The sequence below is a fragment of the Dipodomys ordii genome, unplaced genomic scaffold (genome assembly GCF_000151885.1).
Source record: "Dipodomys ordii isolate 6190 unplaced genomic scaffold, Dord_2.0 Scaffold42, whole genome shotgun sequence".
NCBI lineage: Eukaryota > Metazoa > Chordata > Mammalia > Rodentia > Heteromyidae > Dipodomys > Dipodomys ordii.
In genome coordinates this window covers 5,699,628-5,726,211 of record NW_012267258.1, presented here as the reverse complement: position 1 = coordinate 5,726,211, position 26,584 = coordinate 5,699,628, and the positions used below count along the sequence as shown (strand labels likewise).

At 43.3% G+C, this 26,584-nt stretch overlaps 1 protein-coding gene across 1 annotated transcript in view; it reads left to right on the top strand.

The window, feature by feature from the left end:
- Ano6 (anoctamin 6) overlaps positions 1-26,584 on the top strand; it is a 121,389-nt gene that overhangs the window by 73,787 nt on the left and 21,018 nt on the right. Inside the window, exons 7-16 of the mRNA XM_013018717.1 lie at positions 1,088-1,203; positions 2,947-3,081; positions 5,784-5,889; positions 8,274-8,334; positions 14,602-14,744; positions 20,000-20,077; positions 22,742-22,964; positions 24,409-24,578; positions 24,990-25,087; positions 26,139-26,190. Coding sequence (XP_012874171.1) covers positions 1,088-1,203; positions 2,947-3,081; positions 5,784-5,889; positions 8,274-8,334; positions 14,602-14,744; positions 20,000-20,077; positions 22,742-22,964; positions 24,409-24,578; positions 24,990-25,087; positions 26,139-26,190 — 1,182 coding nt within the window. The remainder of the gene's footprint in view (positions 1-1,087; positions 1,204-2,946; positions 3,082-5,783; positions 5,890-8,273; positions 8,335-14,601; positions 14,745-19,999; positions 20,078-22,741; positions 22,965-24,408; positions 24,579-24,989; positions 25,088-26,138; positions 26,191-26,584) is intronic.

Sequence of the window (26,584 nt, the reverse complement as noted above, 5' to 3'; positions counted from 1 at the left end):
GGTGAGGGAGGGGGAGAGGAGAGGGGAGGGAGGGAGAGGGAGAGAGAGAGGAGTTCAAGGCTTAGCACTCTACAACTTGAGCCACAGCTCTACTTCTGGCTTTCTAGCACTTCATTGGCGATAAAGAATCTCACTGACTTTCCTGCTGGGGCTGGCCTTGAACTGTGATTCTCAGATCTCAGCTTCTGGAGTAGCTAGGATTACAGACGTGAGCCATCATCATCTGGCCAGTCTCTTAGATTTAACTGTAGCATGACATGAACTTTGGAAACAAAAACTTGTCCTGAATACGAATCTGCAGTGCTATAGTTCTATAGAATTCCATTGGAATTTCCTCATGCCCAGGTCTTATCTCAACAAAGCTTCTTAGAAGTGCAGTGGTCCCATCCCCAGGCCAAGGAATGACACATTCTATATGGTATTTGGGAGGAAGGTGGGTGCAGGCCAAGACCCACCCTGAGTCTTGGCTATGTGATAATCTGGCTCAAGTCCTTGAAGAAAGAAAATGAATCAGACAAGAGAAAGGTGATGGAATGCAAGCAAAGGCAGGAGGTTTTGTTTCTTGAATATGCTAAGTGTATAACATGATACCAAGTTTCTTTCTTTGCCTATTTTCTATGTTTTCTTAAGAACTATTGAATCAGGGACAAAAGAGCCTGGTTTTTTGTTAATGCCCTGGTTATCCAAGGAGAGGGATTGGTTATAAGATGTCCCTCCCTGGCGGGGGAATTCAGAAAACTCGAGTATCCCAAATTTTCATTGCTTAGGACTGCTCCCATGGGTAGGACACTAAGCAACCTTGAGGCTCCTGCTGAGTACCTGCATTGCCTCCCAACACTGTCATCCACGCTGTCCCTCACCATCAGTGATGGCAAGTGCCCCCCCCCCTCGGGGGGAGTCATGGCCCTGGTGCAGAATCACTGCAAGTTAATTAAAGTGGTATTTTTGACCCCTTCCCGGATGTGCATTTCCCCCCGTTGTCACAAATGACTACGAAATACTACCCCCAGGAGCGCCACATGTAAGCCACAGATTTGTGGGGAAACGGGATGACTAAGACATTAATTTGTTCCATTTTGCTACTCAGTGCAATTTCAGCTCTCCGTCGGAAGATCCCAGCTGCCCCAATGAACGCTACCTTCTGTACAGAGAGTGGGCGCATCCTCGGAGCATATACAAGAAACAGCCCCTGGATCTCATCAGGTAAGCGAACCCTGCACATAGGACCAATATCTTTTGACTCACAGACCCAGCTCTCTCTCTGAGCACCTGATTGGCCTTGGCATGCTTATCCCTGTCCCCATTCATCTCAGGGAGGATCATGAGTTCAAGGCCAGCCCAGGCTATACAGCAGGAAGAGAAGGAAAGGGAGAAATGAGGGTGGGGGGAAACCTAATCAAAGCTTTTCAATGGAGAGTTGAGGTAGTTTTGGTAGAGAGACAGTGGTCAAAAGACATCTCATTTGAAAGGAGAGGTCCTTCATGACTCCTTGCTTCTCAGAAGTAGGAGAGGAGTTTCCATTTCAGCCTTAGAACCTTTTTAGGCCTTGCTTACAGGATAGCAGAATATAACCAACTCTCTATTATTACCGGTCTCTAAGCAGAGTATATGCCTGACCAGTGCTATTAAATATGGCAGAATAATTTTTACTACTTGGGAGAGGTTGGGTGGGGCAGCATCTGAGATTCTTAGCAATTTCAAATAAGTTGTGACCAAGGGATGATAGTTTATAAGAACTGTGTTAGCTGGGCACTGGTGGCTCAGGCCTATAATCCTAGCTACTCAGGAGGCCGAGATCTGAGGATCATCGTTCAAAGCCAACCTAGACAGGAAAATCCATGGGACTCATCTCCAGTTAACCACTAGAAAACTGGAAGTGGTGCTATGGCTCCAAATGGTAGAGTGCTAGCTTTGAGCAAAAGAGCTCAGGGACAGTGACCAGGGGCCAAGTTCAAGTCCCACAACCAACTAAAAAAAAAAAAAGGAGTAGAAGAAGACTGTGTTACTTTATGTTGAATCACTGTAACAAAATACTTGAGTCTGGATGCTAGATGAAGAAGAGAGGTTTACTTAGCGCCCAGTTCAGGAGCCTGAAAAGTAGAAAGTGCAGAGTACCAGCACTTAGAAGTCCTCTAGTCTCCACCTCATGATGGACACCATAGCAGGACTCTACCAGGAAAAGACACATGGCAGGACCAGAAGCCAAAAGGAAGCGGGGCTGTTGATGCTCTTTTTTTTTTCTCTTCTTTTTCTTTTTTAATAACATCCCTCTTGCAAGAGCTCACTCAGGGTCTCATGAGAACTCTCTTAATTCCTTCCAAAGATGATTCCTTTCTGAAGCCACTAAGGGGTACAGGCTGTGCTGAGAGCTAAGTCCCCAGAAGGCAAGGTCTACCTCGCTCCATCCTAGCCTGGACTCTTACATCAGCATCATCTCAAAGGAAATCGTCAGGTTCTACAGATCAGAAGGGAATCAGTGTAGGGCAGCAAGAGTCATCTGAACTGTTACTTCATTGGTTTCTTCTTTTGTGAGTTGTGGGGCCTGGCCACTGTCCCTGAGCTTTTTCACTCAAAGCTATTCCTCTACCACTTGAGCCACACCTCCACTTCCAGTCTTTTGGTGGTTAATTAGAGCAAAGGTCTCACAGACTTTCTGGATTCAACTGACTTCAAACTATGATCCTCATAGCTGAGCTTCCAGAGTAGCTAGGGTTACAGACCTGAGCCATCGATGCCCAACTTCCTGATGCATAGCAAGGATATACTTCTGTTTCAGGATAGTGTGTTTGACTCTCAGGTCTACTGGGTAAATACATGTGTTCTCAAAGTGAATTGAGTCAAGTTTGAACGTATCAAAGACTTTTATTTTTTAAAAAAAGAGAGCTATTCACTTGCAAAGTGGCAGAGTGGTTATTTGTGTCTTCTAAAAGTGATTTCTTTCTTCAGGAAGTATTATGGAGAGAAGATTGGAATCTACTTTGCCTGGCTGGGCTATTACACCCAGATGCTGCTCCTGGCTGCTGTTGTGGGCGTGGCCTGCTTTCTTTATGGATATTTTGATCAGGAAAACTGCACTTGGAGGTAATCTCCACTGGTTCCATGTCGCTGTGCCACAAAGTTCATTATCCATGAAAGTATTTGCAGGGTTTTGGTAAAAGAAGACTCATAGTGGAACACTCATTGTTTAAGATGATAGAGCCCCTTTGTGCTGAGTCTACTAACTAAATAAAATTCAAACAAAATAATTCTCAGGTAAGCCAGCCCAGGCTCTGACAGGAACATTTCCCTCAGGAAACACATCACTATTTTGAGACAATTCTTTGTTTGAAAAAAGAAAGGAGGGCTTGAGGGAGGATTGCCCTTGAACTCCTGGCCTCAGATGAACGCTTTGTCACCAGTCTTGCTGATCTGGGTCCCACACAGCTCAGATTTCTTCAGAGTTCCAGTGGGAAACCAGTAATGCTCCAGAAGTGGAGCTGTGGATCAAGTGATAGAGCACCACCCTAGAGCATAAAACCGAAGGGACATTACCCAGGCCCTGAGTTCAAACCCCAGCGCTGGCACACATCACACACACACACACATCACACACATCACACATCACACAGACACACATATCACACACACACACACACACACACACACACTTGCATGCTTGTACTTAGCTCATTTTGTCCTCTCCCTTTTCACTGCAGAAATAACTACTGAATGAGATTGTGTATTTATAATTTCTTCCCATTTGGTGTATTTTTTAAAGTTGCCTATTTTTACCCCTACCAAATACACTTCTGTCTGGTTTTAACAGCATGTGTACAGAAGGGGAAGATACTCTTGATCTTCCCTCTATCTAGAAGGGGATTTTAAACTTTTCTTCTTGCTTCAGGCTTAACCAGACAAGAGGAATTAGGATTTTTTTTTCTTTGTACTTTCTAGGCCTCGTGCACCATCTTATTCACATGCCTGGCCAGGAATGTGTTGGAGCGATTTAATCTAGACGCCTCAGACTTCATTCTCAAGATGTGGGGCTGAGGCTGCAGGTCCCCTTGCGGCAGGCAACCGCAGTGTCCATTGCTCTTGATTGCCGCGGGCAGACACAGGAGGGCTGGGGCTGATTGCCCATTCTGAGCGCTGAGGATCAGGTCACAAATGGCAAATTCTCAGCATGGAGCTTTTTCCAGGGAGCTGTTAGACAGGTCAGATAGAGATAGCACTCTGGAGTAAGTTGTTGGGGTTATTCCAAACTAATTGTTCACACACACACACGCACACTAGGCTGTGTTTTGTTTTGTTTTTCTTTTTTGTCAGTCATTATGTTTGAACTCCAGGCCTGGGCGCTGTCCCTGAACTCTCTCACTCAAGGCTAGTACTCTTATCACTTTGAGCCACAGCTCCCGCTTCCAGTTTTCTGATGGTTAACTGGACTTTTGTAACCCTGCTAGCTTTGAACCACAACCCTCAGACCTCAGCCTCATGAGTTGCGAGGATTATAGGGGTGACATCAGCACCAGGCAGCTGTTTTGTTTCGTTTTTGTTGTTGTTGTTGTTGTTTTTAATAACTACTGTGGTTGAGAGCCTGTTGGCTTGTAAAGCTTCTATGGGGAGTAAGGATGGGAACTAGTCAAGTTAATAAGCCACAAAGTTCACTGCTCACACAGAGATTTAACTAAATTCCTTAAAATATTCTTCCAAGAAGGGCAGTCTAGACTTTTGCCAAGGTTGATTTATATGTGTGTGTGTGTGTGTATATGTATATGTTGTATGTGTGTGCATGCTACTAGTGGGGCTTGAATTCAGGGCATAGATTCTGTCCTGTAGGTTTTATGCTCTAGGATGGTGCTCTACCACTTGATCTACAGCTCCACATCCAGCTTTTTGGTGGTTAAATGGAGATGTGAGTCTCATGGACTTTCCTTCCTAGGCTGGCTTTGAACTGTGGTCCTCATATCTCAGCCTCCTGAGTATTTAGGATTACAGGTATAAAGTACCAGTGGCTGGCCATTTTTCCATAATTCAAAGTTATCAGCTTGTGGCTAGGTTTTTTCTTCTTACCCTATAATTTTCTTTTTTTTTTTCCTTTTTTTTGGGGGGGGTCCGGTCATGGGGCCTGAACTCTGGGCCTGGGCACTGTCCCTCAGTTCTTCAGCTCTACGCTAGCACTCTACCACTTGAGCTACAGCGCCACTTCCGGCTTTTTTTCTTTTTGCTTATATGGTGCTGAGTAATCGAACCCAGGGCCTTATGCATGCAAGGCAAGTGCTCTACCACTGAGCCACCTTCCCAGCCCCACCCTTTAATTTTCTTAATTAACAGCATTTCTTCATTTGAAACATGTTAGTATTTTTTTTCTTTATGGTTTATGCTTCTTTGTTTGATATTTATGAACTATCTCCTTACCCTAAGGTTGTCGGATTTTTTCCCTTTTTTGGTACCATTGGCATTCTTATTTCCTACCTAGCTATGAATTGTGTGTGGTTTGGGAGAGTTCAATTGCTTGGTTCTCCATATGTATATTCTATCATGCAATCCCATTTGTGGAAATGTCAGTTTTCACTTTGCTAAGTTACTGGGCCAACTCTCATAAATTGGGGTTGGGGCAGGGCCATTATTGGCTTAGTTGGCTGGTTAGTTTTTTTGGTTTTTGTTGTTTTGTGTACCAGTACTGGGGCGTGAACTCAGGACCTGGATGCACTATCCCTTAGCTTTTTCACTCACGGCTGGTACTCTACCACTCTGCTACTCCACTAAAACTTTTAAATTAAGTTGTATTTTCCTCTCTTCTTTAGCAAAGAAGTGTGTAATCCTGATATTGGTGGCAAGATTGTAATGTGTCCCCAGTGCGATAAACTCTGTCCGTTCTGGAACCTGAATATTACTTGCGAATCATCCAAGGTAATATTTCCTGTTCTAAATATTTATACATAACCAAGCTTTCCTGGTGGTCATTGTGCATGGCGTAAGAATTAACTTTTTTCTTTCTGGGGATTTCACAAAGGTCCTTTTCAGTGAAGCTTCCAAACATTCCAGAAGATAATATGGACTACATATTTTTTTAAATAAGTTTTTTTTATTGTGAAAATACTGTACAGAGGGGTTACAATTACATGGGTAAGGTAATGAGTACATTTCTTATCAAGCATTGTTGCCTCCTCCTTTGTTTTTCCCCTACCCTTCCCTCCCACCTCCTCAACTACATTTGTGGGCCCCCCCCAAATTGTAAAGTTTGGTTTTCAACATAGCGTCTTGTACATTTCATTGCTGCAATGTATGGTTTTTCCCTTCCCCTCTCCAAATTATACCAACATCAAATACAATGAAAATGGGTTATACCGTGGGGGAGGGACATACAAAGCAACAAAAAAATCATGTGGTACCTTATAAATATGTTAGAAACAATAGCAAGAAAGAAAAACATTTGAGTCCTTATCTTGGGGTTCATTTTGCTTAACATCATCTTATCTGACCTTTTCTGCTTGTCTCAAATATATACTAGTTATTACAAATAAGGAAACCATGAGATCTATGTTTCTTTGGGCCTGGCTTATTTCACTTAATAGAATTTTTTCCAAGTCTTTCCATTTCCTAACAAATGGGGCAATGTCATTCTTTCTGATGGAGGCAAAGAATTCCATTGTGTATATAGCACATTTTCTTGATCCATTCATCTACTGAGGGGCAGCTGGGTTGGTTCCATATCTTAGCTATGGTAAATAATGCTGCAATAAACATAGTTGTGCTGGTAGCTTTAGTATGGTCTGAACTACATATTTTATTCTTCTGTTATGAATAATAAATTGAAGCAGGCACCAGTGGCTCATGGCTGTTATCCTAACTATTCAGGAGGCTGAGATCTGAGGAACACAGTTCAAGGCCAGCCAGGGCAGGAGAGTCCATCAAGATTTCTTGTTTTCTAAATTTTGGTACTGTCTTTGTGCTTGAACTCAAGGCCTGGATGCTGTCTCTGAGCTTCTTTGCTCAAGACTAAACTCTCTCTCACTTAAGCCACAGCTCCATGAATAGCTTCATGGTAATTAATTTGAGACAAGAGTCTCAAGGACTTTCCTGCTTGAAGTAGCTTCAAACCTCAATCCTCAGATCTCATCCTCCTGAGTAGCCAGGATTACAGACATGAGCCACCAGCACCTGGTTCATGAGACTCATATCTTCGATTAACCAGCAAAAAGCTGAGTAGTGCTGACACTGGAGTTATAAACTCAGGGCCCTTCACATGCTCAGCTTGCTTGTTCAACTGGCACTCTACTACTTGTACCATGCCTCCAGCCTACCTTTTTGCTTATTATTTTGGAGATGGAGTCTTATATATTTTTCTGCTTGAACCATAATCCTTCTAATCTCTTTCTGAACCACAGTCCTTCCTGGATATAGTAGGATTACAGGAATGAGCCACTGGTGTCTACTCTGTTATCTCTACAGCTTTTTTTCTTTAGAAAATACAAACATGTTTTCTAATAAAAAAAATTAGTAATTTCTCAGAACATCCTATAAGGAGATAGGTAATTTGTATATTAACAAGAAATCAAACTTAGCAGAACCAGTGAATAGCCCCCTTCTTTGGGGAGGTTTGCTGACAGTTACGCTTATTAAGTTCTTGTGCAACCTCTCCCCAGTGGAGATGCCTGCCAGCCACAGGAGAAAAGCCATCCTTGGTTGAGAAGAAGCAGAGCTCTCCTCCATGAGAGCCATCTCCGCATAAACCAGTTTTGTGCTTCTTTCCACAACAAGGGAAGACATTCTGGAGATTGGCTTCTGAGGAGGGTGGGATGATGCTAGCCAAATCATACATCTCAGAGTTGTCCAGGGAGTATTTTGTTGTTAGAGCCATTGCATGCCTTCCTCATATTCCATATGGCAGTTCATAAATAGAAGCCATTTTAGAAGGGGGTTGCCCAGGGCTCATTGCTTGTCAACCTAGCTACTTGGGAGGCTGAGTTCTGAGAATCACAGTTTGAAGCTAGCCCAGCCAGGAAAGTCTATGAAACTCTTATCTACAATGAAATGCCAAAAACCCAGAAGTGGAGCTGTGGCCCAAGTGGTAGAGTGCTAGTCTTTTGCGGAAAAAGCTAAGGGATAGCACCTAGGCCCTGAATTCAAGATTTGGTTTGGTACAAACAGAAATACACACATAGCCTGCAGATTGAAGAATGTTATTCAAAGTCAAAAAGTGTTGTGTATTTCCTGAGTTCTTCTAAGGGAAGAACTTAATTTATATGTCATTATTGTCATTATATATCCTTGTATGTCATTTTTTTTTATAGAAATTGTGCATCTTTGACAGTTTTGGAACCCTTGTCTTTGCAGTATTTATGGGAATATGGGGTAAGTGTTTTTTTTTACCTTTTCATGCACTGCATGGTAGTATGTGGTTTTAGATAGGCTATCAAAGTACCCACATATAGACCCTCCTATTGTGTATACTTCTGCTTTCCTCATACTGTATTTGTAAGTAGGAGGCCATTGTGCCAGCTCTCCTTGCATAAAAATACTTCGAAATGTAGTAGCTTAGTACAACACACCTGCTTTCCTCTTTGATTATTTCTTCTAATTCTCTGGACCAGCTGGCTTGGGTGATCTCTGTGGTGAGCCCGTGGCCCAATGGGTAATGGATGTTCTGATAATAAGAAGGCCTTGGATAGATAGTCTCTCACCCCAAATAAACCAGCCCAAGATCCCTCAGGCTTCCAAAGAGAAGCCTCAATGCATTACATCAAGTGTGCTAACAAGGACCCATCATCAGCTGAAGCAAGTTCTGTGGGCCTCCAAGGGTGGGAAGCAGGAAGGAAGGTTCGCCGGAAGCCATGACAGTTTGATGACCCCGCCCCTCATCCATCCCCAGTGCTTGAGATCAGAAGGATTTTAGAGTCTTCTCTGATCTGGAGATATTTGCATGGTCTTTACTGGTTGAATATCTCTAGTCCAACAGTCTGGGAGCATGCTCCAGATTTGGGAGCATCATGTCCACAACTCACAGAGTTTCAGATTTGGGAGCATTTTGGGTTTCAGATGTTTGGTTCAGAGATGCTGAACCAATAGGGCAACAACTCCAAGAACTGTGGACCCAACTTAACTTTTATGGGGGTGGGAGAAGAAACACAAGGATTATGGATGAGCTTTTTATAAAACTATTATTATAAAAGTAATATACAGAGAGGTTACAGTTGTATAAGTCACATAAAGAGTACAATTTTTTTTGTTAGTCCTGGGGCTTGAACTCAGGGCCTGGGCACTGTCCCTGAGCTTCTTTTGCTTAAGTCTAGCACTCTACCACTTGAGCAACAGTGCCACTTCCAGCTTTGTCTGTTTATTTGGTACTGAGGAATCGAGCCCAGGACTTCATGCATGCTAGCTAAGCACTCTACCACTAAGCAACATTCCCAGCCGTGTTTTGTGCTTTTTTATATGTATGTATGAGTGAAGACTTAATAGGTATTCATTAGTTTTATAATAATAACTTATTCTGTTGGAATACAGCCCTAAAGAGCATTAAGTTTAAGCCAAGTGCCAGTGGCTCACACCTGGAGCCTGAGATCTGAGGATCAGTGTTTGAAGCCAGCCTGGGAAGGAAAGTCCATGAGACTCTGATCTCCAAAACTTATCTAGAAAACCAGAAGTGGCACTGTGGCTCAAAGTGATAAAAACATTAGCCTCGAGTGAAAATGCTGAGACAGCAATCCAGGCTCTAAGCCCCTGACTGACCCACCCCCCCCCAAAAAAAAAAGAATCTAAGTTTAGATACAGTCCTAAAAATTATAAATTCTCTTTAAGTTTAGAATCCTAAAAATTATAAATTCTCTATAAGAACTTGAATGCTAGGTTCAACTTACATACTCAGCATTCCCTCATTAATGGAATGCGACAGTTAATTCCTTTAATTGCAGAATTATAAACGAGATATGAAGATTGTAGTTCAAAGCCATCCTAGGCAGGAAAGTGCAGGTGACTCATCTCCAATTAGCCACCAAAAAGCCAGAGTAGAGCTATGACTCAAGTAGTAGAGCACCAGCCTTGAGTGACAAAGCTAAGGGACAATGCCCAGGCCCTGAGTTTGAGCCCCAGTTCTGACTAGCATACACACCCAAATCCTTTGCACTCCTCCATTCTAATAAAATACATTTTTTTCTCTAGCAAGAACATAGATACTGCATGCATGGGTCAGCACTTTGTCTTAACTATGTTCACAGGGGCTGATTTGTTTATTTTTTTTAATTTTTATTTTTTATTGTGAAAATACTGTACGAGGGGTTACAATTAGATGGGCAAGATAATGAGTACATTTCTTATCAAGCATTGTAGCCTCTTCCTTTGTTTCCCCTTCCCATCCCTTCCCAGCCTCCCTCCCCAACCCTCCCCCCCCAAAGTTGTAAAGTTCGTTCTCGACATGACAACTTGTACTTCTCATTGTTGCAATGGGTCCACCTGTATCCTTATTTAAATGACTTGTTTTTCCCCTTCCCCTCCATAAATTATACCGACATCAAATACAGTGAAAGCAGGGGTTATACTGTGGGGGAGGGACATACAAAGCAACAAAGAAATAATCTTATAAATGCGTTAAAAACAAATGCATGAAAGAAAAAAAAACATTTGAATACATATCTTAGGGTTCATTTTCCTAACATCACCTTGTCTGACCTTTTCTGGTTGACTCATACATATACTAGATATTGCAAATAAGGGAAACCATGGGACCTGTGTTTCTTCGGGCCTGGCTTACTTCACTTAATATAATTTTTTCCAAGTTTTTCCATTTCCTAACAAATGGGGCAATGTCATTCTTTCTGATAGAGGCATAGAATCCCATTGTGTATATACCACATTTTCTTGATCCATTCATCTACTGAGGGGCATCTGGGTTGGTTCCATATCTTAGCTATAGTAAATAATGCTGCAATAAACATAGTTGTGCTGGTAGCCTTAGTATGGCCTTGTTTGTGATCATTTGGCTAAATGCCCAAAAGTGGGATTGCTGGGTCATAGGGGAGCTCTATGTGGAGTCTTTTGAGGAACCTCCATACTACTTTCCAAAGTGGTTGAACAAGTTTACATTCCCACCAACAATGAAGTAAGGTTCCCTTCTGTCCACATCACAGGGGCTGATTTGTAACCGCTAAAGTTCTCACACAATCTCTCAAACTCCATGTACTAATGGATGCCTGTATATCCAATTAAAAAAAAGTTATTCTAAAGGTGATGTACAGAGGGGTTACAGTTACATAAGTCAGGTATAGAGTACATTTCTTTTGAACAACTCCACCCTTCCCTCACTCTCTCCCAGTTTTTCCTCCGCCTACAAGTTGTGTGGTTCATGTTCCTCATAGTATCTAGTGAGTACCATGGTGTTATTGCCCATAAGAAAAAAAAAAGATGAATTTTTGACTAGGAAAACCACACCTGTAGTTCCCTAGCCTGACTTCCTTCCTCTGACGATTAACTACACCATGTTTCCAGAACTGCCTTGTGCATGGGGCGGGTGGTTCATTTCACCGAGTTTAGCGTGCAGAGTGCATTCCAGCGCTGCGTGTCGCAACCAAGGTCTGTCTTTAAGGATGAGTATGATGATGGAGTTTTTAAGTGCTTTATGTGGCTTTCCTTGTTACTTCTGCCTCATGAGAACTACTGCTGTGAACCTCATTACAGAAAGTCTGAGGCGACAGAACGGCACAGGCAGGGGCTCCTGCGAAGTTCCTCATTATCACCAGCGAGCTATTCCTGGAGCCTCTCCTCTGTGCCCAGATGCACGCGCCACTTAGAGTATTTTTCTGCTCCCTAGAAATAAGAAAGCGCGGAGGGCAGCAAAACTTGTGTCGTCAACACAGTACAAATCAGCTATTTATCGGGAACAAAGCCAAGCCAGCCCACTGGATTGCTGTGATCCATGGAGTCCTAAACGCAACCCATGGTTGAAGCAGAGGTTGTGAATACCTTCCACCTGCCTCCCTCCCTCCCGGATGTTGCTTACCGCTTTCCACCTGATTTTCCCTGGCCCAGACTCTTGGCTGAATGAGTACAGTCTTCAGTTTTCACATTGGAGTACTGAGGGGTTTTGTTGTCTGTGTGTGTGTATGTGCGCACATGTGTGTGCATGTTTGTGTGTGTGTGTGTCAGTCCTGAGGCCTTAATTCAGGGCCTGAGCACTGTCCTTGAGCTTTTTTACTCAAGGCTAGTTCTCTATCACTTAATCACTTCCAATTTGGGGGTAGTTAATTGGCAATAAGAGTCTCAATGTTTTTGGCCAGGCTGGCTTCACACTGCGATCCTTAGATTTCAGCCTAGGATTACAGTGGTTAGGAAGGTAACAAAACTATTCTACTTTATAGCAGTGTGTGAACAATGAGGACCGAATATTAGAGAATTGCCAAAATAGCTCAGAAGTTCACCAGTACATTGTTAAAGCAACCAAACTACTCTCATCTGCCAGAGTCTTATCCTCGTATCAGGATGTAACACTACCAGTGCCACATAACCAGGAACTTTTTCTCTTCTTTGGCCAGTGGGGCTTGAACTCAGGGCCTGGGCACTGTGCCTGAACCATATTGCAGGGGAGTCAGAACAAAGGATCTACAACACAGGAAACCAGCATCCAGTCAGACATAGCCACCGCTGCCTCACCCTGGGACGCTTGATCTGGGACACACAATGTGCGCATCAGCTGTGGGTTACTTCATAGCATTGGGTGACTAGTATGTTCCATAGTCTTTGGGATATGAGAAAACTCAACACCTTCTGTTTCCTACAACTCCCAGTAGTTTGCCTTCATGGTTGAGGATTTTCCAACAACTCCACATCCAGCCATTTCTTAACAACACACCTGGCCATAGCATCTGCCACTTCTTTATGTCATGTTTCCACTCAGTGAGGAGGGGCGAGGCGGGGAGGGCTTCCATTGTTCTTTGCTTCTGACATCCATTAGGATTGCTTACGATGTTTTCTGTGGAAACAGGAACATTTAGTTGCTTGAATCTGTTGATACTGTTGCTAGACAGACTGAGTAAATGATGTGATTTTTAAAGATGCAGAAAATGACACCACAGGCAAACTATGCAAATTACCTAAGGTGCCACAGACAGAAAGTGACATACATAAAGAACTCTGGAAATCATTTGGATTCCATTCTCAGCTTTTGGATCAATGACAAAATACAATGTATATTAGTGTGTAGCTTTACTTACAAAAAGATGCAGAAATTTTGATGTTCAGGTGTGTTCTGGTAGCTCACCCCTATAATCCTTGCCACTCAGGAGGCTGAGATCTGAGGATCAGGGTTCAAAGACAGTGCCAGCCAGAAAGTCCATGAGACTCTGATCTCCAGTTAACTACCAAAAAGCTGAAAGTGGAGTGTGGTTCAAGAGGTAGAGTGCTGGCCCTGAATGTCAAGTCAGTGTTCAGGCCCTGAGGTCAAGCTTCCAATACTAGCACACAAAAAAATTACTTTGATTGTATAATTGCACTGTTTGGTTTGAGGCACTAAAAACAATAGGAAAAAGTTAGAAAATGTCGGTTCTGTCTTCTTGGTTCTACCTCATCTGCCCTCAGTACACACTCATCATTCTACAGTGGAAATAAGAAACCACCATTCTCCTTTTCACAGGCTTATAGGAGATCCATACTGGTTTGTTCCATGATGCCTGTAGGCACTGTATTTGTTTGCTTTCCATGGCTATAACAAAGTTCCTGAAGGTAGATCATGGATAAAGAAGGGATGTATTTAGCTCACAATTTTGAACGTTCCAGAACATGGAGCCCCTCTCGGTTCCACCCTGCTCAGAACCCCCTTGGCTGTGCTAAGTGACCGGTAGCATCATGACCGAGCACTCTAAAAGAGATCTTAGAGCAAGACAGGAAGCGAGATGGGACTGAGGTGGGACCAGTCTCATTTTTAGGTCATTCCTCTTTCTTGGGAACTAACTGGAATTCCTTGAAAAACACTTAATCCCTTCCCAGGGCAGCACTGTGCCACAGTACAACAGGATTGTGTGTGAGTGTATGTGTGCATGTATGCATACCTGCACTATCCTCAGTCTATCACTTGAGCCACACCTCTGCTTCCGGCTTTTTGTTGGCTAGCTGGAGATAAGAAACTCATGGACAAGCCGGGCGCTGGTGGCTCATGCCTGTAATCCTAGCTACTCAGGAGGCTGAGATCTGAGGATCACGGTTCAAAGCCAGCCCAGGCAGGAGAGTCCGTGAGACTCCTATCTCCAATAAACCACCAGAAAACCGGAAGTGGCGCTATAGCTCAAGTGGTAGTGCGCTCGCCTTGAGCTGAAGAGCTGAAGAACAGCACCCAGGCCCAGAGTTCAAGCCCCACAACCGACCAAAAAAAAAAAAAACTCATGGACATTATGGCCTGGCCTGACAAGATCCTCAGATCTCAGCCTCTTGGGCAGCTAGAATTATAGGGGTGAGCCACCAGCACCCAGTCAACATTTTTTTTCTTGAAAAACAATCTTCCCTTCAAATATTAGCATCACTTCTAGATTAGAATTTGAAATGTACAAAAGTATCATAGATGACCAAAATAATTAAGGCTCATATGCCATGCTCCTCATCACAAATGCATCTGGCTCCATTCTCTTCCTTCCTTAGTGACTCTGTTTCTGGAGTTTTGGAAGCGGCGGCAGGCAGAACTCGAGTATGAATGGGACACCGTTGAGCTGCAGCAAGAAGAGCAGCCGCGGCCTGAGTATGAAGCACAGTGCAATCACGTGGTCATTAATGAGATCACCCAGGTAAGGGGGCTGTGATGTGTGTGCCCTGCGGTGTGCATGCTGCTGTGGACTGCAGTTGTGAAACAAAAAGGCATGAGTGCTTCCAGGCCATCAGCCTGCCCTCTGAGGGTGGGTAAGCCTGGGGGCCATCTGGGCATAGAGCATTTTTAGGGATCTCTTCTGGTGATTCTAATTCATTGCCAAGACCTAGAGACAAAAGAGAGTGGCATGGTATTCTCTCTCATTATAAAGGTGTAAATACAAAAAAAAATTAGACTGATGTACATGTAGAAGGAAAGATGTGTAAGTTTTTGTAGGTGAGTCTCAATCTTTACCTAGAGTCGCTGCCTCTCTGTCCTGTACTAGGCCTCAGCCACTGCTCCACCTTCTGGTTGAGATGTTCACAAAATGGTATGTAGCTCCTAGTCTACAGTTAGAAAAAAAAAGGAGGAAGAAGGAAAATATGCCTGGTGTAGTGGCTCATGCCTGTAATCCCAACTACTCAGGAAGCAGGAGAATAGAGATGGAGGACCGGCTCAGGCAGAAAAATTACATGTATCCCTTCCTCCCCATCTCAACTGAAAGCTGAGCATAGAGGTGCCCAATTTGTTGTAAAGTGTAAGTAGGAGGATCATGGTCTAGGCCAGCCCTGGGCATAAATGTAAGACCCTAATTTTAAAAAAGTGTCTGGGACATGGCTCAAGTGGCAAGTACGGAGTTCAGACTCTGCTATTGCCCCCCCCCAAAAAAAAAGGTCAAGATTTTTTGCGTGTCCTATTATGTGAGCATGAGTGCACACATGCGCATGTGCATACACACACACACACACACACGTATGAAAGCTTGAACTCAGAGCTTGAGTCCTATTCCTTAGCTCTACCACTTTGAGCCACAGCTCCATCTCCAGCTTTTTGCTAATTAACTGGAGGTGAGTGTCTCACGGACTTTCCTCCCTACACTGGCTTCAAACCTCGATCCTCAGATCTTAGCTTCTTGAGTAGCTAGGATGATAGGCATGAGCCACTGGTACCTGGCTGAAGGTTAGCATGTGTTAAGACCCCACTATATTTAAGTACTGTGTCTGGCATTTGTGTCATTTGCTGCTGCTGTTGCTGGTGCTACAAAAGGAAATAATGAAACCATAGATCTCTGTATATTGTCTTGCCCTCAAAGGTGATTTCTGAATCGTCTTTGTTACAGCTTCTTTCAATCAACAGAGGGAATTTAGAGCTGCTGTTGCTTGCCTGTCACTAGGATCGGGGCAGCAGGTTTTGAATACAAATAGCTCTTGGGAAGACAATGCTAAACCAAGAGCATCAGAGACTGTCCCCAACTATAGGTTTCATACACTAAATCACAGATTTATAAAGGATTGCCAATTGAAAGGGAGTGGCAGGAGCAATTTGATCTCTCCATTTTATGAATGGAAAAAAAAAAGAGAAGGTTCATTTCTGAATGGAAGCTGACAGTTGTCTCGTACAATGTCATGGGCTTCAAACAATCCCTATGATGAATACTAATGGCTGCGTCCTGGAGCAGGTAGACAGGGTCAGCACATGTGTGGCTAGAGGATAATGCAGAAGAGAGAGCTGAAACTTAGGCACAATTAACATGTGCATAAAGTGTTTTTGGTACTGAAAAGTAAAAGCATGAAAACACTGCTGAAGAAAACACAATGTTATCATATAAACCTTCCAGTTATATGTTTAAAATCATCACAACATCAATTTGTTGTTCCCATTGGAATGTCACTTGAAAGTGGTGGGCATTGGCAGCTCGTGCCTGTAATCCCAGCTACTTAGGAGATTGAGACCTAGAGGATCATGCTTCAAAGCTAGCCCAGACAGAGAACTCCACAAGACTCCATCTCCAACTGACCAGCAAGATGTCAGACTGGAGGCATGGCTCGAGTGGTTGAGTGCCTATAAAAGCTAAATGAGAGGGCTGGGAAGGTGGCTCAGTGGTAGAGCGCTCGCCTTGCATGCATGAGGCCCTGGGTTCAATTCCTCAGTACCACATAAGCAAAAAGAAAAAAGCTGGAAGTGGCGCTGTGGCTCAAGTGGTAGAGCGCTAGCCTTGAGCTGAAGAGCTGAGGGACAGCACCCAGGCCCAGAGTTCAGTCTTTTTTTTTTTTTTTTTTGGTGCCAGTCCTGGGCTTAGGACTCTGGGCCTAGACACTGTTCCTGAGCTTTTGTGTTCAAGACTAGCTCTTTACCACCTGAGTCACGCCTCCACTTCCAGCTTTTCTTTTTGTAGTTTTAGTGGAGATAGGAGTCTCATGGACTTTCCTCCCTAGGCTGGCTTTGAACCACGATCCTCAGATCTCAGCCTGCTGAGTTGCTAGCATTGTAGGTGTGAGCCACTGGCACCTGGCTTCTTTCTCATTTTTTTTGTCTTTATTTTTAAATGTTATTATCTTTAAGTAGTTGTACAAAAGAGTTGCCCTTTAACAAAGCAGTTTATGAATATAGTGCATCTTGATCAATGCCATCCTTTTCAACATTCTCACCCATCCACTTTCATTGCTGATATATTTTGTGTTGTTTAGAGAGACCTATGATATACTTCTAGAGTCTCAGGAATGAGACTGCCCGAGTTCAGGTCTGGACAGAGCAATAAGAGTTACTTCCACATTTTTGTAGAGTGAATTCATTGAGGTCATGTAAAAGCTACTTAAAACAGTCCCTATCACAGAGTAGATGCTAAGTATTTGTAGCCATCTTTTTTTTGTGTGTGCTGATACTGGGGCTTGAACTAAGGACCTGAGTGCTGCTGTCTCTTCTCTCTTTTGCTCAAGTCTGGTACTTTGCCACTTGAGCCACAATTTCGCTTCCAGCTTTTTGGGGGAAAAGAAAAGTCATAGACTTTTTTCTTCCCAGGCTGGCTTTATTTGAACCATGTTCCTCACATCCCAGCCTCCTGAGCAGCTAAGATTTCAGGCATGAGCCATTAACTCTAGCTATTTTTATACTCAGGTAAATGGGAAATACTGATGTATTCTCAACAATCTTCAAAGATTCTTATAAAGTGAAAAATAGAAACCCTCTAAAAACTCATTGTCAAACCAAATTAATATATAAAAGCTCTGCCAAGAACCCCGTGCCAGATTCCTCTGTGAATTTTTGTCCTATCTGGGCTCCAAACTCCTCTATCACAAGTGTTTCTGAAACCCATGCCCAGGGCCTTCACAAGTTCTAGAAGTTTGGGTATGGTGTCTTTGGGGTCGTTTACGTAGGGATAGTTTCTTTCTTCACTATTTTGATCCCTTTTATTTCTTTTTCTTTTTTTGGGGGGGGGGTCTGGTCGTGGGGCCTGAACTCTGGGCCTGGGCGCTGTCCCTCAGCTCTTCAGCTCAAGGCTAGCGCCCTACCACTTGAGCCACAGCGCCACTTCTGGCTTTTTTCTTTTTGCTTATGTGGTGCTGGGGAATCGAACCCAGGGCCTCATGCATGCAAGGCAAGCGCTCTACCACTGAGCCACCTCCCCAGCCCCGATCCCTTTTATTTCTTTCTCTTCCTTTACTGTTGTGTCTAGAAATTCTAGTACTGTATTGAACAAGAGAAGAGAACAGACATCTTTACTTTGTTCTTAGAGGAAATGGTTTCAGTTTTCCCCAAGTAGTATGACATTGGCTAAGGTTTGTCATATATATAGTATTTGTTACGTTAAGGTACATTCCTTGTATTCCTAATTTCTTCAGAGCTGTTATCAGAAAAGGATGTTGAAGTTTGCCAAAGGCCTTTTCTGTATCATTGAGATAATTATATGGTTCTGTTTATGTAAAATAAATATATTTTGGTGATATATTGGTTATATACATACATGTATATATGTGCTATATATATATATGTTGGTCCAGATTTGCACACCTAAAATGAAACCAATCTGATCATGATATATAATCTTTGTGATCAGTTGTTGAGTTCTGTCGGTATTTTATTGAGGGTTTTGAATCTGTGTTCATCTAAGGTTGTTCTTTGTCTCTCCATCCAGTTTTGGAATGAGTGTAATGTTGGCTTCATAGAATGAGTTCAGTAGTGTTCCTTCCCTTTCTGTTTCATAGGAAAATTTGAGGGATGCTGATGTTTTTTGCATTTTGTTTTTTGCTAGTCCTGGGGCTTGAACTCAGGGCCTGGGCACTGTCCCTGAGCTTCTTTTGCTCAAGGCTAGTATTCTACCACTTGAGCCACAGTACCACTTCTGGCTTTTTCTGTTGAAGTGATACTGAGGAATCACACCCTGGACTTTGCATGCTAGGTAAGCCTCTACCACTAGGCCACATCCTCAGCCCCTGGTGTTCTTCAAAGATGTTAGAGACTTAGGCTGTGAACCCATCAGGTTCTTCTTTGTTGGGAGGTTATTATATTCCAATCTCATTGTTTGTTGTTATTATTGATCTGTTTAGATGGTTTATATCCTCTTGGCTTAACTTTTGTGTGTGTGTGTGTGCTAGTCCACAGGCTTGAACTCAGGGCCTGAGCACTATCCCTGGGCTGCTTTTCTCAAGCCTAGTGCTCTACCAGTTGAGCTGCAGCTCTACTTGCAGCTTTTTTCAGGGGTGGAGAGGGGTGTTTAAGGGAGTGCTTAATTAAGAGTCTTTCCAGGCTTTCCTGCCTGGGCTGGCTTTGAATTGTGATCCTCAGATCTCACCCTCCTGAGTAACTAGGATTAGAGGTGTGAGCCAGCAGGCACCTGCGATTTGGGCTCAATTTTGAGATGATCTAAGAACACATCCATTTCTAGTAGGCTTTCCAGTAAAGGTGTTTGAAATAAGCTAATGATTATTTGGGTTTCACTTGTATTTATTGTGATATCCTCATGTTTGTGTCTGATTTTGAGTCTTGACTAAGGGTTTATCCTCTTGAAGAACTAAATTTTTGTTTCATTGATTATTTTTGTGTGTGTGTAGTGGTTTTTTGTCTCTACCTCATAGATTTTATTCCATCTGTTAGTTTGGGTTTACTTAGTGTGGCTATGTGACTTGGCACTGTCAGATGCATGGACTTCTGAGCTCAGGTCCTGGCAGATAAAAAATAGTTTGTTACTCATGCTTGCAGTTTCCATAAAAGCTGTTTTTAAAATGAACATAGCATGTGTCTTATTGTGTCTGTCTGAAGTTATTAACAACAATGTGTAATTATGGCTTTTTGCGTCTATAAGTTCAAACTACATGTTTTTGTTCTGTAAATGAAGCTCAAGAGGTGGTATTGACAGATGAAGAAAAAATAATTTTCTTGGAGAAGTTCATCCTCTTGCATTTGTTTCTTTCTTTACAGGAAGAAGAACGTATCCCCTTCACAGCCTGTGGAAAATGTATTCGAGTGACCCTCTGTGCTAGTGCTGTCTTCTTTTGGGTAGGAGTCTGTCATAATGGTGACTTTTACATTTCTTTAATTGAGTGGCACAGTTCTCAGAATCTAACGTTAGATATTAAGGGGATTTAAAGCCAAGCTTGGAGACGCTACAATCTCATAGAAACAGAGGTTTTCAGAAAGCCTGCCTGGCTATCACATGGGGAATTCCCAAGGGGTTCAGCATCTTAATATTCATGGTGATTCTTCCATACTCTTCCCTCACATTTGGTTCAGACAGGTCAGTGGTTCAGGATTTTACAGTTCTGTGTGAAGCACAAAGAAGAATAAAAATGCCTAGAAATATCCTTAATAAAAAGCTACTAGGAGCTTGGCACCGGTGGCTCACACTAATGAACCTAGCTCAGAAGGCTGAGACCTGAGGATCACAGTTGAAAGCCAGCGAGGGCAGGAAAGTCCCTGTGAGACTCTTATCTCTAGTTAACCACCAAAAAAGCTATGACTCAAGTGGTAGAGTGCTAGCCTTGAGCAAAAAAGCTCAGGAACAGCAGTCTAGGCCCTGAGTTCAAACCCAAGTATCAGCACGCACAAAAATAAAGGGGGGGGGGGAAGCTAATAAGAACTAAAAAGAGAGGGAAGGAAGATTCCTAACAGTGAAGAAACCTTCAAAAAAAGATGACACTTCTAAAATACCAGCACTTAAAACACTCGGTATTTTGCTTATTAATGAAATCATAATAGTAATGTAATTTGGTGAGGCTTTTGTTGGCTCAGGAACAATGAGACAATGAGACATGAAGGCCCACCTCTTCTCTGAGTTATGAGAAGAAGGCGTTAGAAATCCACAGGTGAAGTAGAGATGAGCCAGGAAGTGGTCATGGAATCCTTATACACTTTTGGAGGGACAAGTATAGGCTAAATCATACTTTGAACCACACACGATAATAAATTCCTTTTTTAAAATTGTTAAACCATCACCAGGGGACGTGGCATTGTGACTCCAAGTAGTAGAGTGCTACCCTTGAGCAAAAAGAACTCATGGACAGCACCCAGGTCCCAAGTTCAAGGCCCACAATTAGCAAAAAAAAAAAAAAAAAAAAGACAAAAACCATCACTGAATGCCAATGGCTCACCCTGGTAATCCTAGCTACTCCTCAGGAGGCTGAGATCTGAGAATCAAGGTTTGAGGCCAACATAGAAAAGTATGTGTGACTTTTATCTCCAGTGAACTGGCAAAAAGCCAGTAATGGAGATGTGGCTCAAGTATTAGAGCACCAGTCCTGAGTAAAAAAGATGAAGGAGAGTACCTGGACCCTCTCAAACCCCAATATATTATACAGGCACACACAAACATACTTTGTTCCTCTGGAGAAATTCCACACTCTGTAAAAAGAATGGAAATGATGCAAGCTTGCGAAAGCTTTGGAATGAATCTGAATTCCTGTCCTAAAGCCATGTGAGAGGCGGTATCAGCAGGGGTCATGGAGTTTGGGGGGGGTCCCCCTCTTTTACTTCCTGCCTGCTTCCTCTCTACTTGATTACTCTCTCCATCCTAACTCTTCACCTGTAAAGGAATTATAATTACAGAATTCCAGGGATTCCACCGATTTATATACATGCGCCCAGGTGAACAGGAAGTGCTTAAGGAATACTATTATAATCACTCAACCATTCTAAAAATAATCCTGGTACACTTTAGAAACGTGTAATATTTAAATGGCTTATGTGTTGTGTTGGGCGAAGGAAACTCAGTACATCTTCTGATGTTTCTCAGCCTTAACTAATTTACACACGCTACCCATTTCACAAGATTTAAGTGTGAAGGGAAAAGAGCTGGTTAGCAAGATTACAGGGGAAATACACTGTCTGCTCTATAAGCACACTGCTTACAAGGAAGAAAAACAGCTTTTTGACAATTCAGTCATCGTAATCAAAGCTAGTATTTTCTTGTAGCATATTTCCTGTGCCTGGACTATCTATGCTAAGTGTTCTGAGGGTTTGGGGGCTTTTTCTGTGCTGGTACTGGGGCTTACTGAAGCTTGAATTCAGGGTTGGGAGATACCCCTTAGCTTTTCCACTCAAGGGCTAGCTCTACTGTTGTAAGGTGAGAATTCAGAGAAGCCACATTTTGAAAGGTGGAATCTTGGAGTCTTTATTACAGTGAGGAAATAGACCCGAGAGGAAAGAGAAAAACAATGCCAACAAGCCAATTCAGCTCCATTGGAGAGCTGAATAGGGATGCTATGGTGACCACAGAAGAGACAGGAGACAGGATGTGAACATGGAGACACATGGAATGGTGTAATCGTGCCTATGTTCCTCCAGGCCTAAATAGGGTCAGGGCAGCGGACAGGGTCACAGGAAATTCCCAGGCTCTGGACAGGTCTAGCAACCCATCAGCCAAGAGCCCACTGCTGGGATTTGAGCATACCCATCACCTGGGAGGCAGGGGTGTCACCTTCTCCCAGCATGAAGACAAGATACCAGACCCTCTCATTTACCATGTGGCCAATATGGCACCAGTCAGACCTGATCCCCCCTACTTCATTACCACTGGGTTTTTGGTGGTTAGTTGGAGATAAGAATCAAAGCCCCTATCTTAGCAAGCCAAGGCCCTGAGTTGAAACCAAAGTACCACTAACACCAAGAAAAAATAGATCTTCTCCTTATTGGTGAGCCTCATGCTTTGTATCTATTTGCTTTCAGATCCTGTTGATCATTGCTTCTGTTATTGGGATCATTGTCTACAGGCTCTCCGTGTTCATTGTATTTTCTGCAAAACTTCCCCCAGTCAATGGGACAGACCCAATCCAGAAGTACCTGACCCCTCAGACAGCCACATCCATCACTGCAAGCATCATCAGCTTCATCATCATCATGATTCTCAACACTGTGTATGAGAAAGTGGCTATCATGATCACAAACTTCGGTAAGTCCTGCCCTCAACTCGCGCAACTTGGTGTGCGTGTGAGATGGTCCTGGGGCTTGAACTCAGTTTGGGTACTAGCTGAAATTTTATTACTCAAGGTTAACATTCTACCACTTGAGCCCATTTCCAGTTTTCTGGTGGAGGTAAGAGTCTTACCAAGTTTGCCAGTTTGGCTTCCAACCAAGATCCTCAGATCGCAGTCTCCTGAGTAGCTAGGATTACAGGCATGAGACATTGGTAGCCAGCTCACATAAGCAATTTGAGACATTTGTAGCTTCCTGGTTAAACTTCAGATTGTACCTTGTAGGCACTTCAATTCCTGTAAGCTCCAATTGCCTAGAAATCTTCAAGTGGAAAGGTATTTCCGCCAGTCTGTATAGACATGATCTCTAGCTTTGTATTCACAAAAGGGACGATGCAAACACGATCATTATAACGTCCTAGCTCTGTGTAAACACATCAGGGCTGAATAATATTTTCAATTACATTAGATCACGTACTCTGTTGCTGAAAGCAAATAGTCTTTTTATTGCAACTAAGTGGAATAGGGTCATCATTCCAGGGGCAACTGCGTTCCTGTGTCTCGGGAAGGATGGGCACGGCCAGCGCCATGTGGCTTCCTCATGCTGCTCCTTAATATCCTCAGCAGCGCTGGCCTTTGTGCTAAGCATTGTTTCCCTGGCTCTGTATCCTAGCCTCGGTGGGCCTCAGTTAAAGGCTTTCCATTTGATAACATAGTATCTGTAAATTGTACGCAATAGCTGAAAATACATATACATACAGATGTAATACATGTATGTACTCAAGAAGGTTCCAAACCTTCGGTCATGTGTTTGTAAATTTTAAAGAACTGTTGGGGAAAAAAAATATATGTGATCTAGCTATGTAATACATTTTACTTCTTTATGTCCATAATTATGCTGGCACATATTCATGCGTATGTTTATATATAAACAATATGGACTCACACCTCACACGTACATATTTGTGTACACGCATATGCGTATATGTGTTCGTGACATGTGTATGTGCATGCCTGTATGTGTGTATAGTGCAGTGACTGGCACATATCAACAGATCACTCATGACTTTCAAACGTATACTCTAAAAGGAGGAGTAGAGGTTGCAGGATTCGTGGGAAGAGTCAAAGCTTTAACCAGGGTTCTCTGATTCCTGGGATACTCAGTCACCAGTCGCAGTTTCAGAGATGTGTATGTATGCCTGTGCCCTGGATATAGTACTCCTGTGAGGAGAGAACATGTAGCAATGTGTAAACTTGGAATTAACGCAGTGGCTATATTAAGGAGTTGCAAACAGCTTAAGTGGAAACAGTGTGAATTATACTTTTTCCCAGCATGCTTGCTCGTGTACGGGTGTCTGATGAGGCTTCCAAAGCTGTTCACAGCGTAACTCCCTACCTTCCTTTCCTTTGTTTTCCTCACAGAACTGCCGAGGACACAGACGGATTACGAAAACAGCCTAACCATGAAGATGTTCCTCTTCCAGTTTGTGAACTACTACTCCTCCTGTTTCTACATCGCCTTCTTCAAGGGCAAATTTGTGGGCTACCCGGGAGACCCAGTGTACTGGCTGGGCAAGTACAGAAATGAAGAGGTGGGAAGACAGAACTGTTTGATTCTCTTGACACTTTTAGCTGCATTGTGTTTCACTTGCCTAATGAATACTCTCTTCATTGTCTAGTCCTTAGATTTGTGTGCTTGCTGGTCCTGGGACTTGAACTCAGGGCACTGTCCTTGAGCTTTTTCACTCAAGGCTGGTGCTCTACCACTTGAGCCACAACTCCACTTCAGGCTTTTGGGTGGTTAATCAGAGATAAGAATGTCCCAGGCTTTCTTGTCCAGGCTGACTTTGAACCATGATTCTCAGATCTCAGCCTCTGAGATGTGAGCTAAGATTACAGGTGTAAGCCCAATATATTGGACAGAATGTCAGAAAAAAGGAAATGTAACAACCGTATTCTAGGTTCCAGTCATCTAAATTGTTTTCTTTGTTAACATTCCCTAGTGTGATCCTGGAGGCTGTCTTCTTGAACTGACAACCCAGTTGACAATAATCATGGGAGGCAAAGCAATCTGGAACAACATCCAGGAAGTGCTACTTCCGTGAGTATGAGGCAGGAATGCTGGCCAGGATGGGGACAGGGCCAGGATGGGGACAGGGCCAGGATGGGACAGCCCCCTCTACCTACTGAAATAATTTACCCATATAGCTAGAGTTTCAGGCCCGCCTCTGCCACCGCTTAGAATCTGTCAGGTTGATTTTTGTGGTGGTTGGTTTTGTTTTTTTTTTTTTGTCGGTCGTGGGGCCTGAACTCTGGGCCTGGGCGCTATCCCTCAGCTCTTCAGCGCAAGGCGAGCGCTCTACCACTTGAGCCACAGCGCCACTTCCATGGTTGGTTTTTTTTGTGTTGGTACTGGGGCTTGAACTTGGGACCTGGGTGCAATCCCTTAGCTTTTTTCCTTCGAGGCTCATATGCTACCACTTTCCAGTCTGGGCTAGCTTTGAACTACAGTCCTCAAATCTGAGCATCTCAACTAGCTAGGATTATAGGCATGAGCCACCAGCTCCTGGCTTGGCTTGACTTTTTTTTTTTTTTCTTTCAAGAATGGCATTCAACAGATTGAGCAACACCTATACTTTCAGCTCTTTGGTGGTTAATGAGTCTCACAGACTTTCTTGCCTGGGCTGGCTTCGAACTGTAATCCTCAGATCTCAGCCTCCTGAGCAGCTAAGATTATAGGTATGAGGTACCAGGCTAGAATCTACTGTTACTTGGCAGCACTGGGGTTTGTCTCAGGGTCCCAGGCTTGCTAGGCAGCTCTCAACCATTAGGGCCACAACCTACTTAGTATCTTGTCTGGTGACTTTTAATAAGAATAGATTCTAAAACCAAGCATCTAAGCACAGCCAGTGTTTAATAGTTATGGTGATATCTCTGCAACCATGACTGGCGACTATATATCCCAGCAACAAGCCAACACCCTGGTTAGAGCTTTGACTATGCCCCACAAAATTTGCATCTTCCCCTCTTGCTTTGAGAGCCTATATTTAAGTCAGCAGTAGTGATCTGGTGATATGTGCCAGTCACAGCACTAAGAGTTATGTAGGGTTTAATCTTCTGCACTGTCCTCATTTTGATCTCCTATCTCCAAGTGAAACCAGTGACTCAAAGAATTTAAATGATTTACCCAAAGTCATCCTGGCAGTAAGAGACTACTGTAGGATTCAGCTCCTATGACTCCCAACTCCTATGCTTTCCAGAAAGTGTTCTTGGGCAAAGTGCTGGTGGCTCACACCTCTAATCCTAGCTTCTCAGGAGGCTGAGATCTGAGGATTGTGGTTTGAAGCCAGCCTTGGCAGGAAAGTCCATGAGACTCTTAACTCCAGTTAACCAGCAAAAAGCCATACATGCAGCTGTGGTTCATGTGGTAGAGTGCTAGCTTTGAGCCCAATAGTTCAGGGAAAGCACCCATGCTCTGGGTTTAAGCCCTTAATACTGGCACATGTGTGCATACACGCTTTACTTGTGATCCCAAAGGCACAGACATACATAATATTTGAAGAGGTAATTGTCTACAATAATAACCACAGAGATTTCT